Source organism: Erythrolamprus reginae, chromosome 5, assembly GCF_031021105.1.
Source record: "Erythrolamprus reginae isolate rEryReg1 chromosome 5, rEryReg1.hap1, whole genome shotgun sequence".
In the NCBI taxonomy this organism is placed as follows: domain Eukaryota; kingdom Metazoa; phylum Chordata; class Lepidosauria; order Squamata; family Dipsadidae; genus Erythrolamprus; species Erythrolamprus reginae.
This window is the reverse complement of record NC_091954.1, coordinates 24,020,607-24,048,573: the sequence shown is the minus strand read 5'-3', so window position 1 is coordinate 24,048,573 and position 27,967 is coordinate 24,020,607. Positions and strand designations below refer to the sequence as shown.

Below are 27,967 nucleotides of genomic sequence, written 5' to 3'. Positions count from 1 at the left end.
AATTGCACTTAAATCCCATTGGAATCAGTGTGAAGAGTTCCTCCCCCACACATTTCTTACTTAATTCCCAATGATTGGGCTAGTCTAGGTCCTGTATTAAGCTGAGTTTCATTTAGTTTCTGAAGAGCTGTCTTTTTAAAGATTTACCAAAAGCCAGCTTGTGTGTGTAATAAGTAAAATCCAATTCATGCTAAGGTTCCACTTTTTACTAATATTCATTTTGAAATACACCTTTGTATCATGTATAAATTATTGGCAGGACCACTAGAGCAGGGGTGGCAAACTCACGGTCTGTGGATCGGTTGCCACGACCACCCCTGGTTTAGCAAAAGGGAACAAAGTCCCGATGCGTCACATGATGACGTGAGTTTGATACTCCTGCACTAGAAGACTATGTCTCTCCATTGTCTGGACCTCAATTTTAATAGTATGGCAAAAACTTGTGAGATTTCAGACCTCCCAATCCATAGTGGCAGTCACAAAATAATTGGAGCCTGCTCACAACCCACGAGAAATAATACTCTGCACCACTAATCACATGATAAGCGCAATGGTCAAGTGACAAAATACACATTTGAAAACAGCTCCAGAACGTAGTCAGAAGATCCAGTCTCTGCAGCAATGATACAGTCTTTCTTTTCTCTACTTTCCCCTTGGAAATATCTTTTCTGGAACAAGTTGAACTGAGTTTCAGAAAAAGGATGGGATGTGATTATAATTATTTATTATTCAAATGGTTTCTTAGGTTCTTAAGACAGGTGATGTAAATTTATCAGTAATCTTTCTTCTAGAGATAGGATGAACCTCTTCGGAACGCTAGAGGCCACAGGCTGAAAGAAATGATGTTATGAGTGATGGATTTGAATGTAAGGTGGGAGATGCTGGACATTTCCTGAATTGTTGCCTCATAATCACCATTAACACATTAGCTGTTGCCACAGGAATGAATATGACTATTTCCTTCTTCCTTACATTTTTAGCCATTGGGAATGCGTATGCGGTCTTGAGCAATCCAGAGAAAAGGAAGCAGTATGATCAGTTTGGAGATGCCAAAGTCAGCTCTACGCGACATGGTCATGCAGACTTCAACCGAGGCTTTGAGGCAGATATTTCTCCAGAAGATCTCTTCAATATGTTCTTTGGTGGTGGTTTTCCCTCTAGTAAGTCATGAATATTATGTGCCTGGCGGGCAAAGGGAAGGCTGTAAAGGAAAGGGGATAGCTCTGAGTTGGCTTTTCTCCTGTTTCCTCAAGGGGGGAATCCAAGATGGAGGGGTGACTCATTTGTTATGCCAGGAGGGACAGTGCTCATTGAAAGGCCTAGGGCCACCTTTCTTGAGAGGGCAGTATTTGAAAGTTCCTTAAAATTATAATGTAAATTTGATAATGTATTTAACAAATATGTGTGTGTGTGTGTTTCCTGTCATCCACCATCAACCAGCTCATGGGGCTATCCAGCTGGACAGGATGGACATGATCTTCAAAAGGTTGTCCATGTGGGGGGTGTTGACCTAGGTCTATAATGCTGTGAAAGTTTCTAATAGGTTTCACATGTTGGGCAAATAACAATATTGTTAGAAAAATGATTAACGGAGATAAAATCTGAGTCTGAGGCCATTGGTCAGGTTGCATGGATATTTGGAGAAGAGTAGTATTTTAAAGTTGCTTTCTGTTCCTCTGGCCCAGACATTGAGAATCTAATATAAGTGTCTTCAGGCTAGCAGTAGAGGTGCTGTTGCAGAGTTACAGATTGTAGCTGAGAAGGAAGCTCTAGGCAGAAAAGGGCTCCTGTTGGACGAGTTCTGTGCTTCCATTCCTCACACTATTAAAACATCAATTGAGAAAAGAAAAGCTTTTTACTGACTTTCTATCTTGAGCTTTCTTCTAATCCCATTTACAGTAAGAGGATGGGTGATCACCTTTTTGGGGATCCAGAAGGCATTTTTCTTTGGATAAAGTAGGCTAGAACACAGGTTTGGGTGGTAGAGACCAGTTGAGGTTGCCTTCCTGTAGCATGTAGCTTAGCTTGCTTGTTTGCTCGAGTTGTTTGGAACAATTTGCTAATGCTTTTGATTGCAACTGAATGGAATTTGTTAAGGAATGTGCAGAATGACCCTTGAGTTACCTAGGACAGAGGAAAACGTGGGATTCCAGCAGATATCCAGGAGATATGAGTAATTATTCAATCATGCAAGACAGATACATTAAAGGGTATAAAATAGTGTTTATTTTAGAAATAGCACATCAAGTTAAACAGTTCGGTCATACACATTCAGTCACTATCACTAATAATATTACAATCCTGTCTTTGTCTTATATATCAGACATACATTGTAGCTTACAAATACATCAAACTATCACAGAGCTTACTACATCAGTCTCAGAGAATCATCAGAAAGAACAGTTAGAGAATCATGCTTTCTGGGTCCCTCTTATAGCAAATTTGCAACACTACCTCTCAAAGCTATAGTACTTCAATACATACAGACATTCATTCTTAGCTTGTTTATGTATTGCAAACCCAACTGTTTTGTACAATAACAGAAATAACAGAAGAAGAAAAAACTTCAAGAGTCTTTGCAAACTTTACCGTTATGTGGAAATCTAAGCCAAGGTGCAAATGTCCTATTTTGATGTTTGTAAACAACTCTCATGTTTCGTACTGAGTTTCAATGTTTGAGCTTTTATTGGCATTGTCGCAGAGAAAAAGTTCCACTCTTTTAAGTGGTACAAAACGGTTTTCCAGTTGTCGTCCGAATCCTAATACTAATCCACAAAGAAATGACTTGTTGAACAGCAGTGTAGATTTCAAGTCTCAAGTGCCCACAAATGTGGATTTTGTGAGTTTCACTCCCTTTGAGCTTTTTTATAACCAGAATTGCTGGCAACTCAGGAATTGCATGTGTCCGTGAACTTTTGGCTGTGCGCTGATTTCAGCATCAGAATCACCTTGAAAACTAAGCCCAGAGTCCAGATAATATTCTTTGACTTTCCGCTTTCCATGTTTATGACCATCTAACCTGTTGATAACATTTTGTGGGCTTCCACCTTCCACCCCAGCAGGTTGCCATGCTCTCTCCCAAACAATTATCGGTTGCACGGCATGCCTTGGCTTGGCTGTTGAAAGCATTGAATGCCCATTAAAACGTGAACCACTTCCTAGGACGGCAGATTTGTGAGAGATTATTCTGTGGATAGATAGTAACCAAGTGGGAGACATTTCCAGGAGCAGGGCTGTCCTGACTTACCAATTAAACCTTTATTTTATCAAGTTCTGTCCTGCTTATTGGTGTTTTTTTTAGTGGAGTGAGGGTCAAGGAGGTGATGTGGAGATCATGGTCCACTCCAAGCGATGGGAAAGGGAAGGGAGGATCAGCAGCTAAGAGAAGGAATAAAACAACAGCAACTCAATCTGCAGGTTTTCAAGAAATGAGGAAGGGGTTTCCTCAGAGGCTGGGGGGCATACTTACCTGAGTCTCCCTGGCAGGCTCCACCTTTAATAGAGAGCCCAAAGGAAGAAGACGCTGCGATTACAACATCTCGGTCCGCAACAGAAAGCCTCCGAGAGTGGTGGAGCCTACTTGGAAAGAACACCAGGGAGAACCGCGTGAGATTAACCTCCTCTGGGAATACGCACCCTTTGGCCAAGGAGTTGGGGGCCCAGAGCGGCCATCTGAGGCTGCTTATCTTAACAGCCAGATGGTGCAGCAGGTGGGGGGAGAGAGGGGGAGGAAAGGACTATAAAAGTCCCTGGACTTCACAACTTTTACCACCACTTTAATCCCTGAACAAAAGGCTTATAACTGACACCAAGAGCACTCCTGGGGAGCCGGAAATAAGAATCAACCGATGCTGAGGCTACTACTTGAATCTCAGTGATTGGAATTTGGCTTCTATGCTTCATGGCCAGGAACGGAGTGTTCAGCATAAAAGCCAGTGTCCAAATAAGCTCCCCTTCCCCCACCCCTGCCCCACCCCAAAGAACCCAGTATGTTTTTGTTATTGTTACAGTTACTGTTCTTCCATTCATCCGCTATCACCTTCTAAGCTTGTCTTTCCTGAACCTGCTGCCTACAACATCCACAATTTGCAGACAATAGACGAAACTGGATTGTGTTCAGTTGAAAGCACCCTGTTAAACTTAACTTTAAAAGAGGGACAATTAGGAGCTTCTCTAGGATATTTGGCCAGTGGACAGACTTCAACCCATTCTTAAAAAGTCTCTTTCTCTCATAGGTAACGTACATGTATATAGCAATGGCAGGATGCGGTATACCTACCACCAACGGCAAGACAGACGAGAACATCAAGGCGATGTAAGTCGAAACAAGGCAGAGGGAGAAAATAAAATATTTCAGAACATGCCCAAATCTGTTTCAGTCACATGGCAGTTTGCTATATTGCTTGTGTCCTTATGGATCTGTCCATTTTTTTTTGAGCTGGGGTGGTGCAGTGGTTAGAGTGCAGCATTGCTGGCTACTTCAGCTAACTGCTAGTTGTAGTTCAGCCATTCAAATCTCCACCACCAGCTCATGGTTGACTCCCATCCTTCCAAGGTGGGTAAAATGAGGACCCAGATTGTTGGGGGTAATATGCTGATTCTGTAAACCGCTTAGAGAGGGCTGTAAAAGCACTATATAAGACTAATTGCTATTGCTATTGCTATTTTTCTCCTTATGTAGCAGACTGCTTTTTACAACCATGTATACTTTTTAAAACCATGTGCACTTTTTACAAACTTCAAACTTGACAGCTTCAAGACTTGTGGACTTTAACTCCCAGAATGCTAGGTCTTTGTAGATAACTGTGGCTTTTTCATTGCTATTGCTAGGGCAGTTTTATTTGCTATTTAGGTGTAGGAGTTCAGTTCCTGCCAGTTGTTAAAGTAATAGCATTATTGTGCTTTATGTTTTGAAAACGATCTCTGTTTTTGTTGCAAAGATCTTTCAACAATACATTGGTTGCCCATGAGATGCCTATGGAAATCTGCAAACAGAAAAGTTAAGAGTCATGCCTTGACACTAATCTTCCTTAGCACCTAATATTGAGGAACAGCCTACCTCTGATGTTGGAGTTATCATGGAGTCATTCTGATTGCTATCTATATTACTGGACTTATCCTCCAGAAAATAAAAGCTATTAAGCAGAATGTCATTTGTTCAGTATTGGCCTCTACCACAGACTCTTTAGACCAAGATTGTCAAACTCAATTTTATTGAGGACTGCATCAGAGCAGTACAGTTAACCTGGGGAGGGGCACTAGGTGGATGTTGCCAACTGGGTGGGCATGGCTAGCTTGACTCCACTCTCTAAATTGCTGGCACGTTACCTCTTCACAGTGGGTAGACAGGGACAAAATCACACTGGCCCAATATTTCCTCTTTGCATTGGGTAAATCAGACTGAAGCAATGAGGGCCGACTCCCTACATTCTCCAGGATGATCGCACAGGCTGGATCTGATCACATTGCGGGCCATATCCGGCCGACGAGGTTTGTGTTTACATCCCTGTTCTAGAGTCATTAGGCAAGACATGATTCCCACCATCCTAAAATAAGGATTCATACCCATTCATAAAATAAGCTAAATGTCACAGATGGAACTTAGGGTTGCATTTCTATCAGAATATTGCCTTGGTGACTTTAGGACTTGTGGACTTCAACCCCCAGAGCTTTGCTGGCTGAGCAACTCTGGGAGTTAGCTGGTTAGTTAGTTAGTTAGTTAGTTAGTTAGCTAGTTAATTAGTTTGCTTATTAAATTTGTATACTGCCCAATCCCGAAGGACTCTGGGCAGCTTAAAACAATAAAATAGTATAAAAAACAATTTAAAATCAAATTAATACAGTCATACATTATCATGCATACCATATCATATCTTATTGGGGTCAGAACTAAAGGTGTTGAATGCCCCCCGACCTGCCGGCAGAGCCAGGTTTTCAAGGCTTTGCGGAAAGCCAATAGGGTGGGGGAAGTATCTCAGGGAGGTAGTTCGTTCCAGAGAGCCAGCACCGCCACAGAGAAGACCCTCCCCTGCGGCCCCGCCAGCCGACACTGCTTAGTCGACAGGACCTGAAGAAGGTCCACCCTGTGGGCTCTAATCAGTCGCTGAGAGTGGCAGGAGATGGTCCCATAAATAGTCGGGCCCTAATCCATGTAGGGCTTTATAGGTGATACCCAACACTCTGAATTATGACCGGAGACCAATTGGAAGCCAGTACAGCACACAGAGTGTTTGAGTAATGTGGGTGTATCTCGGTACACCCACAAGAGCTCGGGCGGCCGCATTCTGTACAAACTGAAGTCTCTGAACACTTTTCAGGGGTAGCCCCATGTAGAGCATGTTGCAATAGTCGAGCCGCAAGGAGATAAGGACATGCGTGACCGTGAGCAGCGCCTTCTGGTCCAGATAGTTGAAGTCTACAAGTCTTAAAGTTGTCAAGGTTGGAAATCCTTGCATTGGAGGATATGAGGAGTCTTAGTGGTCTCTGAACTTGTTTTCTTGAAGATGTTTCATTACTCTAACTAGGTAATGTCAGCAGTGCTATTAGAGCACTTGCTGGCTGGGGAATTCTGGGAGTTGAAGTCCAGATATCTTCAAGTTGCCAAGGTTGGGAAACACTGTATTTCTAGAACAAAGAATGTAACATGTAGAAAAAAGGCAAGGAGAAAGTAGAGAGTCAGCTAGTCTAGTGTTTCAGGCACCAGGCTAGAAAACAAAAGATTGGTGAGCTCTAGGCTCATTTTAGTCATGAAAGCTAGCTGGCTGACCTTGGCCAAGTCACTCTCTCTCAGTTCAACTCACCTCGCAGAGGAGGAGTTGTGAGGAAAATAGGAGGGAGGTATGTTGGATATGCTTGCCACCTTGTTTGTAAAAATAATAAAAGGATACAAATAAATAAATACTTAAAATGGGACGAACCTTAAGTCCTTTGTACTTCCTCTCGGTTTTTAATTTCTCTCTGGAACAGAGTTCAGGGAAGATCAAAAGCTGTGGATAAGTGTACAGTACTTTAGATTGTGCCCAGTACTTCATAGAATTGTTTAGAAAGCTTCTAGGTTCGACAATATGCTTGGTCATAATATAAGTTGATTTTGTTTTACCAGGCTGTGTGGGCCCAACCAACTGTAGATTATTCTCAAATCTTGGTGAAATCATGCCATGGCTTAGTCTGTAATACAGACACAACTAGTACACACAAAATACTTCAAGCATTTGCTGAATTGGTATGAAGCCACAGGGCCTTTCAGAAACTAGTTTTCATACACCATGCTAAGCCATCGTTTGACTAACCACGTGGTAGTGATTAAATCAAATGTGAGCAAAATCACATGACATCCAAAAGCCATAAATAAAAAAAGCACATTATTGGCTACCAAAGAAGCAAGATTTGAACCAAAAGTTGTTAAAGGTAAGTGATTTGGAAGATGCAAATGATTGATATTTTCAATTCTTTCTTCCCAGGGTGGCCTTGGGCTGTTTGTCCAGCTGATGCCTATCCTCATTCTCATCATTGTATCTGCCCTCAGCCAGATGATGGTCTCCAGTCCACCTTACAGTTTGAGTCAAAGACCGTTAGTAACCATTATTCTTGTCCCTATAGTTAACCTAGGTGGTAGGGTTTGGGGAGGAGCAAAGCTTTCATTGACCAGTGATTGGTATTCATTGGCGTGTTTTTCCCATCCCTCTTTGTTTTTCTTGGTTTCACACCATGCCTGCTGGGATACAATTGCTTAAAACATCCAGGTATTTATGTGGTAAACATTTACATGTAAATTGTAGGACTTCACAATCCACGGGAGTAGGACTCATTTAGTTGAAACTTGACCCAGCCTATCAATCTCTCATAAAGGGTACTATTTCACACAGAGAAACATTTTTTGTGGCATTTGAAATCCTCCACAGATTGACTGTGCAGATAGATGGTACTGACCATGTAATTAGATGGATGCCCTTTGGCTGCCATTTTTTGGGTCAAGAAATCCTCAGTGTGGAATTTTTCTAGCGACTCTAAACGCCGAGGTGGCAATGACAGAAGGAAGGCATATTAGATAGGGTACATTGCCCCTAGTTACAGTCCTGAGGTTTCCATATTCACCAGGTGCACAATTATTAGGCAAGTGAATATTTTGACCATATCACTTTTATGCAAATTTTCCATCTCCAACCTGTATAAACCTGAATGCTTAGTTGACATAAGCATCTCAGTTGATGTGTATTTGTGTAATGAGGGTGTGTGTGGCCTAGGGAGATCAACACCCTATATCAAGGTGTGCATAATTTTTAGACAGCTTCTTTTCCTCAGGCAAAATGGGCCAAAAGGGGATTTTATTTTATTTTATTATTTTTATTATTTTTTATTATTTTTTATAGACTCGGGGCGGCTGACTTTTACTGATTTTACTGGCTCTGAAAAGTCAAACATTGTAAAAAGTCTTTCAGAGGAGTGTGACATTCTTGAAATTGTTAAGATATTGAGGGATGATCACAGAACCATCATTTGTTGCAAATAGTCAAAAAGGTCTCAAGAAATGTGTAGAGAGAAAAAGGTGCACATTAACTGCCAAAGATTTGAGAAGAATCAAATGTGAAGCTACCTGGAACCCATTATCCTTCAGCGTTGTCATATTTCAAAACTGCAGCCTACCTGGAGTGCCCAGAAGTACAAGGTGTTCAGTGCTCAGAGACATGGGTAAGGTAAGGAAGGCTGAAATCCTATAACTACTGAACAAGACACATAAGTTGAAACAACAAGACTGGGCCAAGAAATATCTGAAGACAGATTTTTCAAAAGTTTTATGGACTGATGAGATTAGAGGGATCCTTCACGGACCAGATGGATAGGTCTGTGGCTGGACCAGTAATGAGCACAGGTGCCAGCAAGGTGGAGGTTGGGTACTGATATGGGCTGGTATTATTGAAGATGAGGTAGTTGGACCTTTTCAGGTCAAAGATGGACTCAAAATCAACTCCCAAACCTACTACCAGTTTTTAGAAGACACTTTCTTCAAGCAGTGATTTATGAAAAAGCCTGCATCTTTCAAGACCATGATTTTTATGCAGGACAAAGCTCCCATCACATGCATCAAAGTACTCCACGGCGCGGTGAGCCAATAAAGGCCTTAAGGATGAAAGAATAATGACATCCCCCCCCCCCCCCATTCTCACCTGACCTATATCCTATTGAGAACTTGTGGGCCCTTCTTAAATGGGAGATTTATGGTGAAGGAAAACAGAACACCTTTCTGAACAGTGTCTGGGAGACTGTGGTTGTTGCTGCACAAAAGGTTGATCATCAACAAATCAAGAAACTGACAGAATCCATGAATGGAAGGCTGATGATTGTTATTGAAAAGAAGGGTGGCTATATTGGTCACTGATAGATATATTTTGAACTGTCAGAAATGTTTATTTGTAAATTTTGAGTTGTTTCTTTATTTTTCTCACTTTCACAGATGAAAATAAATGAGATGAGAACATTTTCATTTTTCATTTAGTTACATAATAATAGTTACCCACTAATATACCCACTAATTGTGCACACATACTGTATTTTTTGGAGTATAAGATGCACTGGAGTATAACACGCACTTAGTTCGGGGGGAGGAAAATGGGGGGGGAGGAATCTGCCTACCAGGTATTCGTCTGGCTAGTCTGATGAGCTTCAGCACATTATTGTATCCCCTGGTTAGGGCTAGAAAGAAATTTTTTTCAGAAGGAATACCAATTAAAACAAGCAGGGGTAGAGCTGGGAAGATAGTTGGCACCTTATTAGGGCTGGGGGGAAAAAGTTTAGAAAAAGCTACATTCAGAAGATAAGACACACCCAAATTTTCAGCCTCTTTTAGGGGGGGAAGGTGCGTCTTATATTCTTAAAAATACGGTAGATATTCCCCTATGAAAGCCACAACCTCACTTTTACTTTTTTCAATATTCAGGTTTGAGGTTTATTAACATTTTGGATTGATCAAGAGCACTGTAATTGTTCAATAATAAAATTAATTCTCAAAAATACAGCTTGCCCAATAATTGTGCACACAGTGTATGTCCCCCCAAAAAAAGCAACTCTCAGAATTCTAGGAAGGTCCCTGCCAATGAGTGTTTATGATACCAGGAAGGATGGACCCTATTCATGAAAATTGTTCAAAAAGGAAAGTAAAATAGGCTGCCTCCTTATCATACAAGGGGTTTTAGGTGGTTCTGGCAGAAGATGTGTTTGTTGTGCAAGTGACAGTTTTACTGATGGATTGACATGCAGGATTGATGAAGGTAAGGAAGGAGATATTGCCTACAAAAAAGTACTCCTTATTCTGCAAGGACAAAAATTTTGGATATGGAGGCTGTGGGTGCTTTTTCCATTCTTTCCACACTGTTATTGTTCAGTGATGAGTTGGAAGCTGGAACTTTGAGGCATAATCTGATTTCTCTGTGGGTCCTTCTTCAGCCTGGGATTGAATCATACAGAAGGGAAGAAAATGTGGGCACTGGAGGAGACATCCATCCTTTGACTAGTAGGTTTTGGTTCCAAGTGGTCTGCTGGTAAAACAAATCACAACTAATAGACATAAGGGAGCATTTAATTCTCATATATTGTACTGCATGTTAGAATGCCACCCCGCTTAGCTGGGTTTTAGGAAATGTTGACCACACAAGAATTAAATTCTTTAAGGAGGTGGTTAGTGTAAACTTCCGATATATGGTGCCATTCCAAGGTAATTTTTTTAAAAATCCCGATTATAAACTATACATTCAAATTGGCACTTTTAAATAGTCATGTTTGACATCCTTACACTAGTTGTTTACATTGAAACAGCACATTTTTAATGATAAAATACTTGCTTTTAAGGATTCTTGAACTAAAATGGGATAGTCATCTTTTGGTTTGCAGTTTAAATTTCATAAGTTCTGCATTTCTTAAAAGTCGAATTCAGAAACTGAACTCAGATCTTCAAGCACAGACTCAACAAATCAGCTTTGGAATTCAGCATTTAACAAATGCAGAACTCAGGAATGTGATCTCCCATACTTGAAGCTGACTGTCCCAATCAACGTTGTCCGTAAAAATCCATAAAAATAAATATTTAACCTGAAAAAATGTGCATTTTCAATTTTAAAGTCTGAACACCTGGAATAAAGGATTTAAAAACTTGAATATTTTTGATATGTAGTTTCAAAAAAACCCACGATGCATGACATTGTCACTCTTTGAAGCTCCCTCCTCCTCTAGCTATTCTTCATAGCAACATCTTGCTGTGATCTTCCATAGATTTTTATCAGCTGGTGGCATGACTTTAAAGGCCCTTGTGCAAGACCACAGCCTTGATAAAAGCTCTTAGTAGCTTTCCATGTCATACTCTGGAAGAAGCCAAGATATTCAAGCCAAGAGCTGCGGTGGCACAGTGGTTAAAGTGCAGTACTGCACACTACTTTTGCTGATCATCAACAGAACTATTGATAGAGATGAGTACTTTTACTAAATAATAGCAATAGCATTAGCATTTAGCAATTTGGCAGATCGAATCTCACCAGACTCAAGGTTGACTCAGCCTTCTATCCTTCCGAGGTGGGTAAAATGAGGACCCAAATTGTTGGGGGCAATGGGCTGATTCTGTAAGCCGCTTAGAGAAGGTTGTAAAGCACTGTGAAGCAGTATATAAGTCTAAATGCTGTTGCTATTATTATATTTCTCCTTGTCTTTAGATGCAGAAGTCTTCTGAAATTCACAAGAAAACTTCCTTTTGTTCAATCTACACCTCCTTCCTCAATAGTGTGTTTGCTTGATAATTTATTGATTAGTCTTAGATCATAATTATAAAAAGTCAATATAGGTTCTACGTAGTTCTAGGATAAAACAGACAAGAGAAAATACAATAATATCTATTTGTAAGAACAAACATTCAGATAAATACATAATTTTTACAGGATGTAATGAGTTCTTAGTTCAATTGCCTTAACTATGAACTTAGACTTACCCGACAATGTATGCATTAGAGTAGAGGTCTTCAAACTTGGCAGCTTTAAGGCTTGTGGAATTCTTGGAGTTGAAGTCCACAAGTCTTAAAGTTGCCAAGTTTGGGGACCGCTGCATTAGAGCTCAGGAGGAAGTAAGACAATCTGGGATCCAGATCCCAGTGAGCTGTTCTTTCAAGTAGGGATGTTAAGGTACCTACTTAAAAGGGGCACATTAGCCAAACAACGTGAGCAATATCTTGTGTTGATGTAGCATATGTAATAATGAAGTATATAATGGTTGGGGGGCACTCATGATATGGCAGATGATAGAAGTATCCATACTTGACCATGAGAACTAACAACTCGCACCTTGCTCTTGAATAGCCCTTCTTGAGAATTGTGTCCAAACTTATTGATATGTATTTTTTCAAATTGAAAAGAGTTTTCTTACTCGCCCAACTTTTCAAGGATGCCAAAAACTCTTGTGTCATTTTGCACACTGATATCCGAGACTCCTATTTAAAATTTCCAAGAAAGGAGAATATTTGTAGCTCATGGCTGATATGAGGGGATCCTTGGTGCTCTCTGAGCTTGGTTGTTTTCTTGCAGACTTTTCACTACCTGAATTAGGTAACATGTCATTGGGGAACCTATTTTGGGTAATGTAATGTCTGCCAAAAAGCAAACAAACCAAAAAAACAACCAAACTCAGAGAGTGTCAAAGTTACTCTAAATTCCCTTGCCTGGGAGACAGTTGTGAATAAATATTGGTGTGAAATAATGTTAGTAAGTCAGCTTATTCACGAATTAGCCCTACTTCCCTTGTCTGCTAGACATATTTTGGGTAGCCTATCAGATCCATTGATTAAATCCTCTGCCATCCATGTGGAAACTTTATATTCTCTGTGGACTGATACCTGTTTCTCCTCTGATAATATGAGCTGATGTGTTCTTATTCTGTAAAGCCCTTAGAGAGGGCTGTAAAAGCACCATGAAGCGGTATATTGTTGTTAATGGCGGGTTGTTGTTAAGGCGAGTATTCTGAGCAGAGCCTGGTTACAAGTGGTGTGCCACAAGGGTCTGTTCTGGGTCCTATTCTTTTTAATATCTTTGTGAGTGACGTAAGGGAAGGTTTGGTAGGGAAGGTTTGCCTATTTGCCGATGACTCTAAAGTGTGCAATAGGGTTGATATTCCTGGAGGCGTCTGTAATATGGCAAATGATTTAGCTTTACTAGATAAGTGGTCAAAGCAATGGAAACTGCAGTTTAATGTTTCCAAGTGTAAAATAATGCACTTGGGCAAAAGGAATCCTCAATCTGGGTATTGTATTGGCAGTTCTGTGCTAGCAAAAACCTCAGAAGAGAAGGATTTAGTGGTAGTAATATCTGACAGTCTCAAAATGGGTGAACAGTGCAGTCAGGCGGTAGGGAAAGCAAGTAGGATGCTTGGTTGCATAACTAGAGATATAACAAGCAGGAAGAGGGAGATTTTGATCCTGCTGTATAGAGCACTGGTGAGACCATATTTGGAATACTGTGTTCAGTTCTAGAGACCTCATCTACAAAAAGATATTGATAAAATTGAACGGGTCCAAAGATGGGCTACAAAAATGGTGGAAGGTCTTAAGCATAAAACTTATCAGAAAGACTTAATGAACTCAATCTGTATACAGTGGTCCCTCGATTTGCGCGTTCTCGATTAGCGCGAAACGCTGCAACGCGGTTTTTCAAAAAATATTAATTAAAAAAATAAAATATTAAAAAATAAAAAATAAGTCCACGCTAGTTCTCTCTCTCTTTCTCTCCCTGTTGCCGGCGTGGTATATGAGAGAGAAAGAGAGAGGCAGAGGTCGGGCGCATTACCGGGAGGTGGAGGCGGCGTGGGGACGCTGGGTGCCGGGGACTCCGAGGAGGGGGTGGACGTCTGTTCCCTGAATGGAGACCGCCGGCCGCTCAATCGGGCCGGCAGGGAACAGAATGGAGCCTTCCGCGGCGGGGCTGGTAAGGGGGGGAGCCGAGGGGGGAGGCGAGCCCAGCCCCGTGGCATTCGCTTTCCTCCCGCCGGCAGCCGACTGATCGTGGGCTCCTTCGCAACCTCGGAGAGCTTCCTGGTTTTCGTGAACTTTCATGCCCTGGAAGCTCTCCGAGGTTGCGAAGGAGCCCACGATCAGTCTCGGCTGCGGGTGGGAGGAAGGCGAATCCCCCGTGGGCTCCGTTACATCTTCCGCTGCCAGCCAGGCCATGCTGGCGGCAGCGGAACAATCGCTGGCTGTCAACTTTTCTTTTTAAAACTGGGCAGGAGCTGACTTGCCTCCCCAGTGCTAAAAAGAAAAGTTGACAGCCAGCGCTGCGACTGCCGGAATGCTGAGCCTCCCGTTCTCCCCCACCTCGCCCCTTCCGGTTTCGGCGCTCATCCAGGGGGGCGTGTGTGGACTGGCAAGCGGCAAGCGGCAAGTGATCTGGCGGGAAGACCAAGGGAAGGTTCCTTCAGCCGCCCAACACCTGATCCGCTCCGCAGCGCGGCAGCAGCGAGGAGCCGAAGATGGGGTTTCCCCTTTGCCTTTACCCCATCTTCGGCTCCTCGCTGCTTCCGCGCTGCGGAGCAGATCAGCTGTTGGGCGGCTGAAGGAATCTTCCCTTGGTCTTCCCCGCTGCCCACACGCAAACTCCACCATCTGCGCATGTGCGGCCATGAAAAAAATGGCGCACATGCGCAGATGGTGGTTTTACTTCCGCATCCAATATAACGCGGAAATCGGTTAGCGCGGGAGGTCTTGGAACGTAACCCCCGCGCTAACCGAGAGATCACTGTAGTCTGGAGGACAGAAGGAAAAGGGGGGACATGATCGAAACATAAGGTTCAGGAGAGAAGTATTTTTAATAGAAAAATGAACACAAGAACAAGGGGGCACAATCTGAGGTTAGTTGGGGGAAAGATTAGAAGTAACGTGAGAAAATATTATTTTACTGAAAGAGTAGTAGATGCTTAGAACAAACTTCCAGTAAACGTGGTTGGTAAATCCACAGTAACTTAATTTAAACATGCCTGGATAAACCTATATCCACCCTAAGATAAAATACAAGAAATAGTATTTTTCCCCAGTAGAGACTTAAAAGGGAAACCAAATAGATTTGAGTGCACAGGTTCACCCCGCAGAATTAACTAAAATATTTTGGAAGCAGTGGCATCCATTGTCTGAGCAACTGAATACATTATCACCAGCTATTTGCCACTAAAATATAGCAGATGAGGAATATGGATAGCCAGAAGGGGGCAATGCTGCCTTACCTGTCCTTCCTTCCAAGCAGACAAAGTTGTTAGAAGAATCTGATCTTGCCAACTGAACTGTGGAGGAAAATGTATTGCTGCTAAAAAAAAAAGGCTGGATTTCAGCCATTAAGTGGTAGATTTAATCATTGTTTGGATTATCACTCTTGTAAACAAACCTCTTGGAGATTTATCTCCAATTCACGTTCATAATGCTGGACTGTTTGTCTGTCTTGGGTTAAGAGGTCATCTTCTCACATAAGGCTCAGGGTATTAAAAGTACAGTACAGTGGTCCCTCGAGTTTCGCGATCTCGATCTTCGCGAAACGCTATATCGCGAGTTTTCAACCCGGAAGTAAACTCCACCATCTGCGCATGCGTGCCCTTCCACGCATGCGTAGATGGTGGAGTTTCCCCGCCGGGCAGAGGCTTCCCTGGGTCTTCCCCCTCTTGCCCCGGTAAGGCGCGAGCAACGGCGTGGGTGGGTGGGCGGCACACGCGCGGGGAAACCCCAGGGCCGCTTCTCAGCTGAGAAGCGGCCCCAGCAACAGCGCGGGGGGCGGGCGGCACGCGCGCGCGGGGGGGAACCCCAGGGCTGCTTCTCAGCTGAGAAGCGGCCCCAGCAACAGCGTGGGGGGGGCGGGCGGCACGCGCGCGCGCGGGGAAACCCCAGGGCCGCTTCTCAGCTGAGAAGCGGCCCCAGCAACAGCGCGGGGGGCGGGCGGCACGCGCTGCGCGCGGGGAAACCCCAGGGCCGCTTCTCAGCTGAGAAGCGGCCCCAGCAACAGCGCGGGGGGGGCGGGCGGCACGCGCGCGCGCGGGGAAACCCCAGGGCCGCTTCTCAGCTGAGAAGCGGCCCCAGCAACAGCGCGGGGGGCGGGCGGCACGCGCGCGCGCGGGGAAACCCCAGGGCCGCTTCTCAGCTGAGAAGCGGCCCCAGCAACAGCGCGGGGGGGCGGGCGGCACGCGCGGCGCGCGGGGAAACCCCAGGGCCGCTTCTCAGCTGAGAAGCGGCCCCAGCAACAGCGCGGGGGGGGGGGGGCGGGCGGCACGCGCGCGGACAAGCAGCAGCAGCGAGGCGGCGGGGAAACCCAATCTTCGGCTCCTCGCTGCTGCGGTGGAAATAAAAACACCATCTGCGCATGCGCAGATGGTGTTTTTACTTCCGCACCGCTACTTCGCGACAAATCGATCATCGCGAGGGGTCCTGGAACGGAACCCTCGCGATGATCGAGGGACCACTGTATTTCATTTTGGCTGGAAATGGGTAGGAACATAGGCAGCCAACCAGAGATTTAAGTGTCTGTTGCAGAGGCAAAAAGCAACATCCCATTTCTAAAATCTCACCATGTGTAGAAGAAATATCGTATGTGGTGCAGAAGTATGATTTAAGGAGCAAATACATTTTTGTACATTTTTGTTTTACAATACAATACAATACATTTTTGCTTTACAATGCTACCTTGGTATTCAACTGCTTGAAAAGACATTAGATTTGGTACTCAACACATTTTGACATGAACATTTTGTCCCGGTAATCATTTGTTTGGTACTCAATGCACAAGTTAGAACTTATTGATGTTGGTTGCCTTGTGACTCACTACATTGTTCCTTATGGAAACCAATTAAGAATGAGTACTAAGGTATCCCTGTATGTAAACGCTTATGAATGCTTACTTTATTCAGGAGAAAAAAGCAATGGTTTGTTTGAGACAGGGCCATCTCTGCAGTGTTGAGGATAAGGTATAAGTAGGGTGAGATGAATGGGGTTCCTCAACTAGGCTAGGAAAGCCAAAAGCACTATATTTTTGTAAACATCTAGCAAGCAGGTTTACAAGAATTCCCCCATCAAAAAAGGTACTCAAAGTATCTTGAAATTAGATGTGATAAGAGTAAAACGAACAGATGGAACTAAGTTTAATGTAGAGCGATAGACATTTCTTCCATAAAAACAAATATCTTGGCAATTTCCAGCTCAACCATAATCTTAACATTTTTCTGTAACAGTGAGAGTTGGGCACTTGCTCTTCTGAAATGGAGGGATTCTTTAGTCAAGATACCAAGAACTGGCTCTAGCTTTGCCTAAAGACATGGCTTCTGATCTGAAACAAAGAGAAGGAATAATTTGCATAGCCCGGACACTAGGGGGAGGGGCAATTAAGACAAAGCTGTTAGTGATTTGCAAAGCCTGATTAGATTATCATTTCTGTCCCAAGGGTTCATATGTAGTCTTGAATGCATTAAAATAAAAGTGTTTATTAAACATAGGAGCAGCTTTTAAGAGCGACTAATTTCTCATGTCAAGTGCTGTGAAACTTGGGGGAAAGCCTGTAGACATTCTGAAACATGAAAATTGCAGAATAGGAAAAAGTCTTCTCAGCAGATTACTTTAATCTGGCCCTGTAGCACAGAGCGGATCGGGTTCCTTTTTTCTCTTTCCAAAGTAATGAGAACTCCATCTCTTTTCAAGTTAGCACAAGCGGTTTCTTTTGGGGTCCCTGGCAAAAGAAACAACCCCCCCCCCCCCCCCCGTAGCTTCAACGATAGAAAGCCAATTGGTTGTATCAAAAATATGTCTAGTTGTGAGCATCTGCAGCAGGTTAGTTCAGACCAGTGGTGAAATCTATTTACCATCCATACCAGTTCGGAAGTGTGCTTTTTTCCATGCTTTTTCACCTTCTGCGCATACACAGAAAGCTTTGTGCATGCACAGAGGGTTGAAAAGAAAATGGTGATGTCTGGGCAGGTATGCGGAGCCTTGCGCTGTCACCCCTATTGGTTCTCAGAACCATTGGTGGCCACCGTTATACATATAGCCGAACCAGGCCAAACCTGTAGCATTTCACCTCAGTTCAGACCTTTCCTTAACTGGTGACACGCTTGCAGAACAAAGATCTAAATTGAAATTGGTTTTTAGAAGATTTCTGGGATGTCAGACATTGGAAAGTGGTGACAAAATGGGATTTTCAAGAACAAACCATTGAGATAATGGAGATATTTTTGGGGCAGTCACCTTCTTTCATTCCAAATCACATTCATTATTCTTATACAAAAGCTTGTGTTCACCAATACCCACTGTTAGGCCCATTACACCCTTATTTCCCTTCCCACAAAGTAGCTAGAAAAAACAAGCTTTACATCTTCTGCCTATGGATAATCTACACTAGCCCAGTTTATGGATAATCTAAATTGATTCTCCTTTAAGGGCCTGACAACCGCTCTGTTCTTGCAAGAGCAGCATGGCAGAGGATAAAGGAAGATTTGGGCATCACAGTTTGCTTTTGGATGGGATTGATTGGTATGGGGTCTTTGGTCTTCTTATCCAAACAAGTGTTCCTTTGTGTGTGGGCAGGAGTGTAATTATGACCATTGCTTTTGTCCTCCTCTCCTCCAGGTCGGTGGGCCATGTATTTAAGCGAACGACTGAGCATTTGAAAGTGTCTTACTATGTAGGTGACAGTTTTGCAGAAGAATACACAGGCACGAATCTTAAAAATGTAGAGAGGAGTGTGGAAGATGATTATATTGCAAACCTCAGAAATAACTGTTGGAAAGAAAAACAGCAGAGTGAGTAGCTCAGCTTTTAAGACACTGGACAAAAAGAAACGCGGGATCAAGGCATTGTAAAGTGCATTTCAAGAAATTCTGTGTTAACACTTGCTTCTTTATTATATTTATATCCCATCCCTGTAAATCGGGCCCCACAAAGGTTATTGACAGTTAAAATTAAACCACCTGTATAAGTGAGATGCTTCTATGTTCCTATTTGACAGTTTAGCTGTTGCAGCTCAAGTGTTATTTATATGTGCACACATGTACAAACAGACCTTGCAAAGAGCTATATGAGCTTTCCAGAAGATATAATGTATTTATGCTGAAGGGAAGAATGTTTGACTTGTGCTAGCATGCCTTGCAAAGTGCTCCTTTCAAATGCTTTCTACAGCCCTATTGATCATTACGATCTGCACTAATTATGTTGCCCTGTTTCCCTGAATTTAAGAGTTTAAAACATCCAAATGGAACAATAGTCCCCAAGCTTTCCATCTTTGCACTTGCCTCCTTTAAAAACTCTGCCTAAGCTAGACTGTAACTATAACATCTGGGGCAGGGTTTAGCAGTGGATAAATATTTTTGACAACTCCTTTTGCAGTTCCCTGCTGAGGATGGCAGGTGACAAAATGAGGTAACAGTATAGTCACTCCAGTGAAATCCACAAAGTAGATCAGAAATGGAATGCAAACTACTAAAGAGAAAAGTTGCAAGCTGCCTGGACTGTTATTCTAATGATTTGACTTTCTTCTTTTACAGAGGAAGGCTTACTTTACCGGGCCCGTTATTTTGGTGATTCAGATCTCTATCAGAGAGCACAGAAGATGGGCACACCCAGCTGTACCAGGCTGTCTGAAGTTCAAGCATCAATGCATGGATAGCTGTGGCAGAAACAGTCCATAGAGACCTAAGTAAGAGCTGGTGATTTCCATTTCTGGGACCTGGGAAGTTTGGTTTAGGAACTCTGATTTTCCAGCCTGATTTAGAATCCAAAGCTACTTTCTTGTTTTGTGCTAAGTCATGATTAGTTTTAGCAGAGTTCATCAAATAAGCAAGTGTTAAGTCTTGCAGACAAAAAATAATGGTCATCCTCTTTGGTCATTCTTAAATCATCCTCTCCGTTCTTAGCAGCATTTCCTTTGCAACTCTCTAAATTAGTTTCACACTTGGTTTGGGTACAAAGCAAACTGGAAATAAACAAAATGCTCCCATTTACGTGTCATGCTAAACCATAGATCAGGGGTGTCGTGGCCCACGGGTCGGAGGCATCATCAGCTGGTCACGGCCATTCTCAGTTTAGGGAAGGGGGGAAAAGTTGTGATACGACAACATGATGCTGCGAGTTTGACACCCCTGCCATAGGTTTGGTTTGATAGCCAACATGACTGATGATTTCAGTGATTTATTATCCCAAACCCATTTTTAATTCACTGGCCCCATTTGCCTGTTACATAACAACCAACCCAAAGCGTGACTTCCTATACCAGTAATGGTGAACCCTTGGCATGTGTGCCACACTGAGGGCACACGAGGTGTTGCCCTATGTCAGCTCCAGTGTGCATGTACGTGCTGGTCAGCTGAGGTTTGGCCATTTTCACTCTCTCAGGCTTCAGGAAAGCCTTCTGAAGCCTGGGGATGGCAAAAAATGGCCCAACAGACCAACAAGAAGTTCACTTGTGTGTGTCATCCCCAGCTTCTTTTTCACTGTCAGAGGTCTTCAAGAACTTCTTCGGCTTTGGATAGTTGCAGCCAGGCCTCTCACACCAGGCCCACCCCTTTTCTCCCTGCATTGTCCACACGCATCAAAAGGGGAGGAGTTACTTTGTCTGCCATCTTGCTGAATTTGAGTGGCCACCCCCTCTCTGCAAACACTGCTGGGGGGGTCACTTCTGTTTCTCAAGAGCATTGCTAATTTTGGTGCAGAAATAATTATTGGGAAACTGATGGGTCTGATGCAGAATGAATGGTGAACTTCATCTTAGAAGCACTCATTGATAAAACCTTTCAGCAGCAGTGGTTTCAGCTAAAGGTAGAATGTCAAGAATCAAACTGACAGTCAGCTATGGATTGTTGCAGAAATGTTAAAATACAAGTTTTGCAAACTGAGTTTCAAATTGGCTTGAAGGCTCCCATGATTCTTTAAGCAATTAAATCTCTTTGCCAGTGTGTGCCTAGCCAACTTATTTTACTTTTGAAATAAAAAATAATATCATAATATCACAGGCATTGGACATTTGGAAGATGACACTGTAGTTCATTTTAAGAGTTAGTATTATTACATGAATTTACAATGCCTTTACAAATTGTAGAAAAGAGGTTCAGCAGGGCCTGGTGGACCTACCACAAAAATGTGGTATTGGATGTCATTTCCTTTGTATTGCAAAAAAAAAAATCACAATGATTTGCCCCTCTCACGGTGAAATTTCCTACCGATAATGATACTTGACCATAGAATTATAAGCATTCATATAATATTTGACAGCTTCAAAGAGATGAGAACATTTGCTTCATTTAGCCCTAGTTAAATGCCTTTAAAAGAAAATAAAAACTTGCGTAAATACACAGCAACTGATTTAGAGTAGGGATGTTTCTGTAGCTTTCCAACTGTTCATCACCTAAAGCTGTTGTCTTTGTCACCACCCTTTTTTGTCTTGTTTACTGTTCCATTTTAATATGGGTCAGTTCTCTTCAAAGCAACTCAGAACATCCAAATTACATAATGAACTGCAGCTTTGGGATGATTGCTTAGCAAATCTATAGATATTGATGCAATGTGAATTAAAGTTGAAAAAAAAATCTACAAATACTCCATATAAGGCACACTGATCAAAATATTATTTTTTTTAAGCACTGCAAAAATAATACAGTACATTGGAATCCAAGTGTCAACTGATTATTCCAGCAACAAACTCTAAACCAAACTCACATAGTGTTTACACAACTGGGAAGGCAAAAACAAAAGAACCCCAAAAGCATAGTTAAGATATGCCCACTATTTTATTCCAAACATGCACACCATTGAACTATATTTCCTACTTCAGAAGCAATTATTATTTTGGGGGCGTGGCAGGGGGGTCCCACAAACTTGAATTCTGAAACTAAGTTTTGAAAGCCTCAAATGGAAGTCTCTCTAGTCCAGGATGTTAACCCCACTAGTTTAATGGGATTAAAATGGTGGTTTAGTTGCACATGATTTGGGTGCTTTGGCTTAGCCTGTCATGTAGAGATAGCCTGCAGCATGAGTGGCAGGTGTTCTAAAATCTTCTGCCCTCACTCCCAACTGGAGCTGAGCCAGATAAGTGATCATTGATCAGGTGTAACTGTTCTGCCGGGCTCTCTGATAGAAGCCTCCCGAAAATTCAATGATACAGATTTCAGACACACACACATTTGAAAATTCAAAACAATGTTCTTTATCCCAAAATTCAAAATAAACTAAGCACTCTTTTTGTATTGCAAAGAGCATTAGTCCCAAAACAACCGGGTAGTCGGTACAATTTCCCTTAAGCAGTCATTAAGTACTTAGCTAGCAGCTGTGAAGAAACGTCACACCCCTTCTTCTTCCAACGAAGTGAGACACACACACACACACACACACACGTTGCTCTGCTTTGTTTTCAAAGGTGTGAAAAATCAACAAAGTCCAGAAACCAGCAACACAGGATTCCTGACGAACTGTGATCAGATACTCTTCCACAATGGCCAAACCCACATGCTGCTATTTATAGCAGCAGCCCTAATTACTGAAGCACCACCCAAACACAGGTGGCCGCTCTTATCTCTTGTAATATGTCCTTACTTGGTCTCTTCTACGCATAATTCTGCGCTTGCGTGGATCCAAAACGTCTCCATCCGAATCAATGGAAGATAAGGGAGATTGACTACCTGGGCTGTGTGCCAAGCCCCCCTCTGCTGAGTCACTCCCACCTTCTTCTTCGTCCGAGGAAACTAAACTCTGAACTGACTCTGTCGGCAATAACACAGGCCTGTGACATGTTGAAGTTTCCCCTGCATCCACTTCCACATTCCCTGGGGCAGGTGCTGGGCCAGAGCCAACTACAACAGTAAAAAGGCTAAAAACTTTAACTGACTTCTATCCACACAACCTTTGCTTCTTTTTCTTTCTGTGCTTTATTTTGAATGAGAAAATGGCACAGAAAGTGTTAGAATGCAACTGGGGTGTATTTGACGCAATGGTCTTCCATGCTACACACATACACATCCTCCCCCCTTCCTTCTGGAACAGACTTGACTTGGATTTCAAGCGAACCATCCCAGCCATAGCTACGCTTTCTTGATGGGAAAAAAAAAAGATTTTAGTCATTCTTTTTAGAAATGTAGAGAGGCTTAGCAGACTTTTATAGAAGGCACCCTAAATATCCAAGGGTGCTATAAGTCAGGCCCTGTGACTTTGTTTAAGACTTTTGTTCCTAAGTGCAGTGTGTTTGAATGTTGATTCAGAATGTGTTTGGGGATACAGGGAGAAACATTTGAAGGACACCTGAGATGCCTTCCGCAGGGCAGCGATAGTCTTCATTGACCAGTGTTCCTTTTCAGGGGCACCCACAAAAGGGAGAGCAAAATAGTCAAGATGGCAGAAAGCCACACAGCTGTGTGATGGAAGCAGTTCCAGTTTTTGTAGGCACTCAAGGGATATACAGTGATACCTCGTCTTACAAACGCCTCGTCATACAAACTTTTCGAGATACAAACCCGGGGTTTAAGATTTTTTTGCTTCTTCTTACAAACTATTATCACCTTACAAACCCACCGCCACCACTGTGATGCACCGCCTCCGGACTTCCATTGCCAGCAAAGCACCCATTTTTGCGCTGCTGGGATTCCCCTGAGGTTCCCCTCCCATGGGAAACACCACCTCCGGACTTCTGTGTTTTTGCGATGTTGCAGGGGAATACCAGCAGCGCAAAAACAGGCGCTTCGCTGGCAACGGACGTCCAGAGGTGGGGTTTCCCAGCGAGGGGCGCCTCAGTGAAATTGCAGCATCGCAAAAACACAGGAGTCCAGAGGTGGGGTTTCCCATGGAGGGGAGCCTCAGGGGAATCCCAGCAGTGCAAAAACGGGCGCTTCGGCTGGCAAAAGGGGTGAATTTTGGGCTTGCACGCATTAATTGCTTTTCCATTGATTCCTATGGGAAACATTGTTTCGTCTTACAAACTTTTCACCTTAAGAACCTCGTCCCAGAACCAATTAAGTTTGTAAGACAAGGTATCACTGTATCTTGGTGTAGTCACAGCCATCTTGACTTATTTTTTTTAACATTAGCTTCTAGATTTTTTAATTTGTTTGCTTGTTTTTTGTTTATTCGATTTCTAGGCCACCCTTCTAAGAACAATAAGAGAAATCAAAGTTAATTAAAACAGCTAAAAACACCCTAAAACATTAAGTATTATTATCAGTCCGCCAGCTGGCATAGTCTGGCTGACAGGGCCTGGAGAAGGCCAACTCTGTGGGCCCTGACTGGTCGATGGGATATGATGGGATGCCCTGTTATGCATTTTTTTTCAATGTTTAAAAATAAAAAAAGAAGAAGTAAGAATCAGCTCCTAAATTAACATTTCCAGTTATTCCAGTCTGTTTTTTTTAATGGAAGTGTCGGCCCTGATACCCTTGTAATTGACTAGAAACTGATGCTGCTTCTGCTGTTTTTCTCCTCAGACTCTTCAAACTGCCTGAAGACTTTGGGAGAAGTGCACTGAGCCAAGGAGACAGACTTTCTATTTAAAGAATCAGTCCTTAAATTAAAATGGCATTGGAGTATTAACAACGCACAACTGCCCTCTCCTCTCTTTCTCTGTCCAGCATTAGACTTGAACATCTCTTAAGACAAGGAGGGAAAAGACGGCTGGTTTTTGTTTTTCTCTCCCTCCCTCGCCCTCCCTCCAAAGGATCCCCTCCCCCCCTCTGAGAACAGTTGTTTTGAGTTGCTTTGGTTTCCTTGCGAGATCTTCAGAAAATCAGGAGCAGTGGAGAAAGTTCTGCAATTGCACTAGTCACTTCAGAGAGCTAGGGAGGAACTGGAAGAGCTAGAAATTAAAACAAAAAATAATTTTAAGAGACACTATTTAGAATTGAACTCACCATTGTAAATATGTTGTACTTCTAAACTATGCAGGGATAGAATTAAATTATTTCTTTCTTTTTTCCTGTTTCTTTTTCTTTTGCTGAACTTCATAACTTACTATCTCTGAATTTAGCTTCTTTTTCCCTGCCTGGGCCCTCGTTTCCCTTTTTCTGGCCCAGTGTCCTGTTTTCTATCAATGGCAATCTTATCTGACAATATAAATGTTTTATATTTTATAATGGCTTAGACTTTCTGGGGGAAAACAAAAGTAAATTCACATACCCTGAAACTCTTTCCTTTTTTAAAATGTGACATATTTAGAAAATAGATATATTTTCTACAGACACATTTTGGATTTGCAACGTATGGCGGCTTTTGCTCAACAACTTGTTCTTCCTAATAAATGGAGAACAAGTGGTCTTAAAACGATCTTTAATTCACCAGGATGGCTTTTGGTGGATTGGCTTTTTTTTAAAAAAATTGTTAGGTCTTTGCAGATTTTTCATTTTTTGCCTTGCAATCAGGGTTCATTTTGCTACCCAGAGGTGTGCTTTTGGTTCCCCCCACCCCCCGCCAAATAATATCCCCTTCTGCCTTTTCCCCTGCTCCCCAAATGGATTTCCTCTTGCTCTACAAAATAGTATTTCTTTGACAAAATGTTGCTGCTGTTTTCATTCCAGGAACCTGCTGTGCGCCTGCCAAGCAGTGATGTAGCTACGTATTTTTCCATTTGGTGAGACTTGGATGGCCCTTCTCTCTAGGCCAGGGATGTCTGTGCTTTGCAACTTTAAGATTTGTGGATTTCAGTACCCAGAATTTCCCACTCTGGTTGGGGAATTCTGGGAGTTGGAAGTCCACGAGTCTTAAAGTTGCCCAGTGTACTAGAGACCCTGCCTTCTCTAGAGTAAGGAAATGCTGTACAGCAACAATGCTTGTAGACTCTGTTGAGGCTCTTCCTCAGGAGAACAGGAATCTGATGTCCTCTTCCTCAGGAGAGCAGGTTGTCTTTGTCCAATGAGCTTTTGCTACTTTCCATTATTTAATGGAATAACTGAAAGAGGCAAAGAATAATTCTTATTACTTGACTGGGCTGTGAAGTCCAATTTTTGTTAGGAAAAAAAATGCTACATAATGCCAGACTTTTTATTATCGTTTAAGTCCATACAATGCTGTCAGAAGAGCCTTAAGAGAAATTACTTCAAAGAGCTGAGCCATTTACCAGAGTTAATAGTTAACGCTCCTAGTTCCGATAAACCTCATAATCTTGAATTAGCGGTAATCTGAAGATGCTTCCAACCCTGCAAGAGGTTTTGTGTTTTCATTAGTCAAAAAAGGATTCCTTTTGCAGGCATGAATCAAGTCCTACCATCAAAGCAAATCGGCCCTTAGGATCAGGGTAATATGTTAAGAAATGGCTTAGTTATGCCAAGGAAGTAGCAATACCATTAATTCACACTGGAACCTTCTTTGCATTACTGTTAGTTTTGTCCAGAAACCTTTATATTATTTTGTGGGCGAACATCCATCTAAAGACTTGTTCAGAATTGTTCGAGTACCAAATAAGAGCTGATGGATTAGGGGCGATCTAATAATTGTGTTTTTGCTATCGACAAATGGATCTTGATTTGAACTGAGTTGCTGGGTTCCTTTTTACCTGTCGTAAGTGGCCATCTTGATGGACAAATCTGCTCCATTTGCCTGCAGTCCCAAGGAAATGTCTCCACCCTCTGCTGTCCCTGGAGAACAGATTGTGGCTCAAAACCTTAGCCCTCCTGATTAACATTCAGTGGTCCCTCTGGCCATTTTGAAGCATCACTTGTCCAGCTGTGCGGTGCAAAATTACCAGCTTGCAAGATGGCAACAGGAGCCCCAGGCCATAATAAATCAGATCTTTTTGATTTCCTTAAGTAAATAGCTGGGGATGAATGAGCAACGTGCAATAAAAAGCATAGGTCTTGAAAAATATTGAAGAAGGCTGTATTTCTTAATTATATAATTGTACATCTATAAATAAAGATTTATAACATGAAAGCTTGACCCCTAGTGTTTGTGTCACCATGTAAGCAAAGTGGAGTTATTTCACCAAATGCCATGATGGGGTCATCTCAGCAGCTGCCCTTAAACTAAATTGGTGCTTGTTTTCAGTAATGAATATATTTCCCGGCTCCACAATAGGCAAAGCCTATTTATAAGAATCCAGAGGCTGAGTGTTCTTCTGATCCAAATAACATAAATTTAGCAGCTCTATTTGTGAAAAGCTGCTATGCTGTATACTGAAAATGGTTGTCAATTACTTAATGAATACAGTACTGTTTTCCTCCTTGATACTATTTCAACCACAATGTCTCCTGAAATTTTAGCATTCTTAATGATACCATGAATTCATGGATTTCCGAGTCAACAAATTGTAACTGCATATAATTGGGAAGGTGATTCCCACCATAGAAGATTGTTATGCTTCCAACCAAGCAAATGATTGATACTGCCATAGAATAAAAAATAATATTGCAGAAGTGATGGAACCTACAAGCTGCCTCTGGAACCGAAGACTGGCATTTCTTGTTAGTTGTATTAATTTTGGAGTTTTTTCCTTGGATACCAAAGAGGTTGCTATCAGATACGTTGACTGTTAAAATGTGCGTTCTCCCCAGGGCATGGATCCAGGATGCGATAGACAAGATTATCAAGAGTTATCAAGTTCATTTATCATGATTCATATTCACCACATAGCGAAGGTCTTGTGAATGTGTTCTATCTGACTGAAACCTTGAAGAGGAAGGTGATGGACCTGGTTTGGGTTTGTATGTGAATAAATGAGAAGAGTACTAGTAAGGAGGGAAGTATAAAGCTAAATGATGGTTTCATGAGTGATAGAAAAGGTTCATTTATTGAGCCATCAACTAAGTTCACTCCTTTTGCTTTGAGGACTTGTGAAAAACAGCACAGGTTGGAATACAAGAATCTATTCTTGCCTCCACTTACACAGATATATACACCATGAAAAAAATGTATCAAAATACCGTACCCTTTCCTAGGACCTCTGGAATAATCCCTGCATCCAATTAGCTCATCAGGGAGATAGATTGCAGACTCTACCTGAAAGAAAACCAAGCTCTACTG

The 27,967-nt window shown here is 42.4% G+C and overlaps 1 protein-coding gene across 1 annotated transcript in view; it reads left to right on the top strand.

Moving 5' to 3' along the window:
• Positions 1 to 26,878, top strand: part of DNAJB12 (DnaJ heat shock protein family (Hsp40) member B12) — a 47,666-nt gene extending 20,788 nt beyond the window's left edge. The window contains exons 4-9 of the mRNA XM_070752238.1: positions 981 to 1,160; positions 4,236 to 4,315; positions 7,461 to 7,570; positions 18,611 to 18,783; positions 19,525 to 19,676; positions 24,442 to 26,878. Of these exons, the coding sequence (XP_070608339.1) occupies positions 981 to 1,160; positions 4,236 to 4,315; positions 7,461 to 7,570; positions 18,611 to 18,783; positions 19,525 to 19,646 (665 nt within the window). The 3' untranslated portion in view covers positions 19,647 to 19,676; positions 24,442 to 26,878. The remainder of the gene's footprint in view (positions 1 to 980; positions 1,161 to 4,235; positions 4,316 to 7,460; positions 7,571 to 18,610; positions 18,784 to 19,524; positions 19,677 to 24,441) is intronic.
• The last annotated feature ends 1,089 nt before the right edge of the window (positions 26,879 to 27,967 follow it).